At 64.3% G+C, this 6,511-nt stretch overlaps 2 protein-coding genes across 2 annotated transcripts; both read right to left on the bottom strand.

Annotated features, from left to right (window-relative positions):
• Nucleotides 1-2,795: 2,795 nt before the first annotated feature.
• Nucleotides 2,796-3,644, bottom strand: LRRC10B (leucine rich repeat containing 10B). Its single transcript, XM_040067612.1, has one exon. It carries the CDS (start codon nt 3,642-3,644, stop codon nt 2,796-2,798), a length of 849 nt encoding a protein of 282 aa, XP_039923546.1.
• Nucleotides 3,645-4,430: 786 nt separating this feature from the next.
• Nucleotides 4,431-6,458, bottom strand: LOC120753756 (uncharacterized). The gene is made up of 6 exons (XM_040066439.2): nt 5,976-6,458; nt 5,694-5,905; nt 5,047-5,252; nt 4,864-4,938; nt 4,712-4,784; nt 4,431-4,638 (listed from the first exon to the last, which is right to left on the bottom strand). The coding sequence occupies exons 1-6, from the start codon at nt 6,260-6,262 to the stop codon at nt 4,508-4,510; spliced, it is 984 nt and encodes a 327-aa protein (XP_039922373.1). The 5' UTR covers nt 6,263-6,458; the 3' UTR covers nt 4,431-4,507.
• Nucleotides 6,459-6,511: the final 53 nt, after the last annotated feature.

The raw sequence follows: 6,511 nt of genomic DNA, 5'->3' as shown, positions 1-6,511 counted from the left end.
CGGCTGAGGAGCGGCTGGAGCGGGGGGTGCCCGGCTGGCGATGCCAAGGATGGGGCGTGCGGGTCGGGGCGTCTCCTTTGAAGAATCCTATTTTTGGGGAGCGGGGCCCCTCGTTTTCTGGAGGCTGCCCCTGCTCTCGGTAATAAAGGACAGTCAGTAACTGCCAGCGTGAGTCGTCTCTGGGATTGGGGGAATGCGGAACCCGGGCTGGGAATGGGGGCACCGCACCTGGGCGGGCACCACGGCTGGGTGGGCATTCCCCTCCCAGCACCGAGCATCCCCCTCCCAACTCCGAGTATCCACCCGCTATTATCCCATCCGTCAGCGAGAATCCCCCCAGAACTCTGGGATCCCCAGGGACAACAGTGCCCCCGGCAGCCTGCTTGGAGCCAGGTGAGCTCCCGCCCCACCCAGGTCTGGGCTGAGCTCCTGGACTTGGGATGTGCTGGACAGGGGCTGGAATGTGGCTCCAAAAGGAAGGAAGAGCAAGGGAACCGTATCCTGTGTCCCGGTGCCATTGAGAAGGCTCTGGTGGCTGTTAAATAATTCACGGAATGCTGGTCCTGAATAAATAAGTGAAACTTCAAACGCAGGGGTGGCAGGACAAGATCCCACCGGATCCACCCTTCAGGCCCTGGCATGCAGTGTCGGAGGTGGCAGCAGGGGACAACGCCATCCCCTTGCCACCCGCACTCTGGTGGAAGGGAAGTGGCTGCTGCCTACTCCGGCTCCAGCTGAGCTGAACCTGGGAATTCTGGCATTCCCAAGCTGCCCATGGCGTCGGTGCCACCCATCCTGGGCTCTTACACCGACGCCGGGCATATTTTATCCTCCCAAATCTTTGAAAGCGCAGCGATCCCGGCGCTCCTGTTGCACGGATCCGCAGCCATTCCCAATCCCGTTTGTGCTTTGTGCTGGCAGGCAGCGGGAGCAGATGGAAATAGCAGCGTGATCCCAGCTGCGGCGAGGCCACAAACCGTCGCACGCGGGGCCGGGAGAGGAGGCAGGGATATATATAGGGACAGACGTATGGATGATGCACTGCCGGGAGCGGGGACTCGCCGGTGCCAGCGGCCCCAAAATATTCGAGCGGAGCCGGAATTGTCAGATTCCCACTGACTGCGGCAGCTCCGGGCCCTGGTGTCACCACCGTCGTCACCGGTGCCTGGAGCCCGACCCAGCTCCTCGGGAAAAGCTGGGCGGTGGGAAAAGGCTGCAGAGAGGGAGGAGCCCTCTACCACAGGTGTCAGAGTTCCTGGATGTGATCCCGGCCGTGGCATCCAGAGCCACCTGCACCCCAATTCCTGCCGAATGGGTGGGCTGGCAGGGATCTGCACGGAGCTGGTGGCATCAGATCTCGCCTACGGCAGGGGCTTGGAATGCTGAGGGTCTCTGCCAGGGTCAGCACCCTCGGGATCATGGTTAATTCCTTCCTAATCGGCAGCAATGTCTCCCCAGATAAAGCAGCAGTGCCCTGGATCGATGGCATGGAGGGCTGGGACACACCCAGAATCCGAGGAGAGCGTTCCTGGGATGTCACAGGATCCTGGGATGTTCTGCCCCGACAGCGAAGGGACCTGGGTGGGAGAAGGGATTGACAGCCCGTACCTCTTGGGAGGACCTGATTCCAAGCTCCTGCTAAGACCCAAATCCCTGAAATTACCCCAGAGGAGCTGGCACCGACAGCCCCAGCGCATCCCACAGTTGAGGAAGCTCCACCTGTCCAAAATAGCTGTGGTTCCTGCTGTGGAATAGGAAGCGGGGGGAAAAGCCGGCAGCATCTGCCCTGCCAGTGCCGGAACGGATGTGGCGGAAGCTCTGGCTGCTTCCCAGCCCCAAACCCGAATCCGTGGCCATTGAAAGCGGATGCATGGTTTGAAACCTCCAAAGAGCTCCAGACCTCGGATCCCCGAGCTTCCCACCGTGCCGGCTCACCTCGGAGATGGGCAGAGGGAATCGGGATTCCTCGGACATCCGAAATAAGAGGGGCTGGTGGTTGCACACCAGGATACGTCACCTGGTTTCAGGGGATCCCAAATAAACCCTTCCCTGGGGCTGCTACTTTTCTCTCACAACAAATTCCTTGGATTTGTGCTTTTTATTGCCTGCGTTTGGTCCAAGAGGCACTTGGGGAGAGGAAAAGGAAGGATAAGGTGTCAGCCCGGGATCCGGTGCCCATTTTGGGACGGGCAGTGCCAGGGATGAGCCTCCTCGTCCCACAGAGGCAAAACCCTGTCCAGGTTGGAGACAGGCAGTGCTTAGACGCCGCTGGAAAATTTCTATCGGCTCCTTCCCAGACCTGACGGCCAGGGAGGAGCCTGGTGGAAAACTCTCTCCCCCAGCCCCGTTCCAGCAGCAGGATGGGGCTCTCAGGGTCTGTGCCTTTATTCCCGGACCTCAGAGCTCTTCAGGATGACGGGATCCATGGAATGGATGCAACCAGCATGGCTTTTCTCTGTGCTGCCCTTTGGGATGGGAGTAAAGGATTTTCAGAGGAGGAGGAGGAGTGGAAATGTCCCCATTCTCAGTGTGGGATCACCCCTCAGGGCAGGGCGGCTGTATCCCAATCCAAGGCACCCTGGAGCAGGTGGAACACTCTCAGGTGGGATGACCATTGGGATCCATGAGCCCTGCCAGACCCAGGTCCCAATGCTGCTGTCCCAGCTGGATAAGGCTGATCCTCAGGCCGCTGGTTTTCCTTTGTGGAGGCCGCGAACTTCCTCTTTTCCCAGCCCTAGATGGGAATTCCTTGGGAGGCAAGTGGAGGCTCTGCGCCCCTTCGGGGGTACAGCAGCTCACGTTTCCTCAGGAGATCCCGTCAGGGCCGCACATTCCCCCTCCCCATCCTCCGGCCCGTCCTCCAGGGACACTGGGGCGGCCTCGGCGCCTTCCTCCTCCTTCTCCTGGCGCTGCAGGCTCTGCAGCCGCTCCTGCCGCGCTTCCATGTATTCCTGCGCCCCGTCCCCCACCAGCCGCACTTCATCCCCGACGCAGGGCGGCCGCCGGACGGGATTGTGGTCGTAGGACAGGAGGCGCAGGGAGGCGAGGCCGGTGAGGTCCGGGAAGCTGGCGATGCGGTTGCGATCCAGGTCGAGGACGCGGACGCGATCCATGCGCAGCAGCACGGGCGGGAACTCCTGGAAGCGGTTCCCGTAGAGCCAGAGCCCCCGCAGGCCGGCCATGCGGGGCAGCGCCGCGGGCAGCCGGCACAGCCGGTTGTCCCCCAGCTGGAGGCTGCGCAGCTCCGGCAGCTGCAGGAGGGCGCGGGGGAAGTGCGCCAAGAAGTTTCCCTCGATCCAGAGGCAGCGCAGGCTCTGGAGCTGGGCGAAGGCGGGCGGCAGCCCCTGCAGCCCGTTGCGGCCCAGGTACAGGTGCGCCAGGTGGGGCAGGTCGCACACGGCCTCGGGCACCTCCATCAGCTCGTTGCCGTCCAGGGCCAGGGTCCGCAGGTGCTGCAGCTCCGCCAGCTCGTCCGGGACCTCCCGCAGCCCCGCGTCGCTCAGGTAGAGCTTCCGCAGCCCCTGCTGAGCCCACAGCTCGGTCGGGACCTGCCGGCCCCGCACCTCCAGCCGCTGCTCGACGCCGTCGGGGCCCTCGGCGGCCGCCAGCCGGGCCCCGCGCCCCGCGGAGCCGCCGCTGCCCATGGCGCGCCGGGACCGGCACCGGGATCCGCGCCGGGACCCGGCGGGGCGGGCGGAGCGACGCCGTGGCCATGGCAACGAGCCGCGGCCAATGGGAGCCCGCGCCGCCCGCAGGCCCCGCCCCGCTGCTCCCGCGCCCGTTCAGGCCCCGCCCCCGTTCCCACGCCTGCCCGGCCTCGTTCCCGCCCCGCCCGTCCAGGCGCTGACCCCAAAGCAAGCAGGAGCCCCTCGCGCCCCAGCATTCCCGGCCCCTTTCCCAGCAGCCTGGCATCGGCATCCTCACCCTGAACTGAGTGTGGGGCCCTAAATCGACTGCGGGGTCCCTGGGGCCGGTGGGGATCCCTGAAGTGGTGGGAGGGGATCCCTGAGCTGTGTGTGGATGCCTTAAGTGGCTGGGGGTCCCTAAACTGGTGGGGAGTCCCTTCTGTGATTCCTCACATCCCCCGGAACCCTGCAGGGAGCCACTCCTTGGGGCACAAATCCCCTTCCCCACGGCCAAGGAAGACAGGGATGAAGCCTCTCCAAGTGCTCCCCGTGCCACGGCTGCCCACCCTGCGGGGTCCTTCCTCCTCCTCATCCTCCGGCTTCCCACCATAGCCCTGCTTGGATTTCCCTGCCGCAAATCAGCTGTGTCATCCCAAAGCCGGCTCGGAAAGCTGGAAAACCAGGCTCATACAGCCCTCCAGCGGCAGCCGGCCAGGTGACACCCCCTGACCACCCAAACCCCTCCTGCCGGCCTTTGGGATTGCAGGAAACCCCCAAAATGAAGGCTGGCATCGTGCAGGGTCTTTATTCCTGCCAAGGGGATTTGGGAAAAACCGAGGATGGGATTCCCGGGATGCGGCAGTGCTTTTTTTGGGGGGGTGTCAAGTCGGGGGTTCATCGATGCGCCAGAGGTTGGTGGGGCGGTTGTTGGTGCTGAAGCCGCTGGGAGATGGGATCTGGATGCCCTCCACGGATCTCGGCGCCCAGGTGATTGGAGTCTGCGCCCACCAGCCTGGAAAATCCAGGAGGGATTGGTGAGGGGGGCGTGCACTCCTGCTGGGGGCTGCAATCCCCCCCAAACTCACCTGGTGCTACGGGGGCCATAGGCGAGAGCTTGGTCAGGTACTGGTTGTGGATGGCACCGTATGTCAGCGGCTCCTGAGGAACGGGGCGGGTTGGGAGCGTGGCTCCTCGGGAAAAGGGACACGGGGGACACGGGGGACGTGGCTGCACCCACCTTCCCGGCAGTGACTCCCTTGGGCGCCACTCGGAGCTCCGGGGGTGCGAAGGGGGCAGGGTGGCCCATGGCAGGCTGGGGACACAGAGATGAGATCCCGTTCATTCCCATTCCCAGGCAGCTCCCGCTGCCTCAGAGCCCACTGGGAGCACCGGGACAGGATGTCTCCGTGCCTCTGCTTACAGTGCTGCGTATGGCGGGGGAGGAATCCACCTGACCGTCACCATCGTCGAGCTCTGGGCGGCGAAAAGTGTCCCCGGGTGTGCTGAGGGCCGGGGGCACAGGGCACACGGTGGGCACGGGGCTCACGGGCTGCTCCGGCAGGGTGAGGTCGCTCCTCGGGGCGCTCCTGGTGAAGCCCGACAGCTCCGCTGCCCTCTCTGGGACATCTGTGGGGAGCGGATGGAGCAGGGATGTCCCCTGTGTCCCCAGGCCTGGCATGGCCTGGATACACCTGTTCCGCTGTGGCTGGGGGGAGGCAGGGTGTCTCCAACCCTCCCAAATCCTCCTGAGGCCTGACTTGGCTCCAGGGACGCCGATTCCCCACAATCCCTGCGGCTGGATATGGCTCTGGGACCGTCAATAAAAGCTTCCTGATGATGGAGCCGGACCTGGAACCCCCAGGGCCCCAAACCCTCCTGCGGTTAGAGGATTCCTGGGAATCCTAACATCCAAAAATCCTCTTAAGAGGATGGAGCTTTCCCCTGGATCCCCAAGACACCAGCATCTGCTGAGAATGGAGCTTTCCCTGGGATCTTAACACCCCAAAACCCTCCTACTAGGGATGGAGCTTTCTCCCTGGGATTATTCCCAAGACCCCGAAATAGTACCTGGCTGGGCAGGACCGTCGAGGCGGCTCCAGGTGTCGTATTCCCTGGACGCTCTTGGAGCTCTCAGCTCCCCGAAACGGAGGCGGGAAAGGGAGAAGCCGGCGGGATAGCGACACTCAGGCTCATCCACGTACTGGGGCAACATCCTTCGGAAATCCGGGTGCCCGAAGAGCTTGAAGTCCTCGCAGGTGGTGGACACGTCGGTGTCCTGGCTGCGGCGGGAACGGCTGTGACGGAGCGATCCCAAAACGCGCCCCCCGAGCTCCTGGAGCAGGGACCTACCGCTCCACGCGCGGGGACAGGAGGGACGGGAGCGCCGAGAAGTTGTTGGTGACGTATCCCGAGCCGGTGTGGGCGCCGAGGAGGGGGTGTATGCTCCTGTCCTTGGGGGGCTCGACCCCCAAAACTCGGCCCCCCTGGAACACTCGGGGTGAGCCCGTGGGCCTCTTCCCAAAGGCCGCCTCGTAGGTGGTGGTGTAGAAGCCCATGAACTCGGAGGGGGGGCCCCTCACCACGGGGAAACCCGTCCCCAACCCCGCGGCGGGTGAGTCCTGCCGCAGGGACGGCATCCTGGCTCTGGGAATGGCCCCCTGGCGCCGGGAATGGCCCCAGGTACAGCCCTAGGCCATGGCTGGTGCGGGAAGCTGCAGAATGTGCACCCGTGGAACGCGACTCTGTCTCCGGGTAACCGCGACAACTGCGGACCTCCTGGGAGGGAATGTCCCCGCTCCGGACCCACCCCGAGGTGGGCTCACCTCCTGGGGAAAAGGGGCAGGTGGGAATCGGGAATATCAGCGAGGGGGGATGTGCCAGATGGA

Source organism: Hirundo rustica, chromosome 6, assembly GCF_015227805.2.
Source record: "Hirundo rustica isolate bHirRus1 chromosome 6, bHirRus1.pri.v3, whole genome shotgun sequence".
Lineage (NCBI taxonomy): Eukaryota > Metazoa > Chordata > Aves > Passeriformes > Hirundinidae > Hirundo > Hirundo rustica.
Note: the sequence above shows the minus strand (reverse complement) of the source record. Positions and strands in the feature narration are given on the sequence as shown.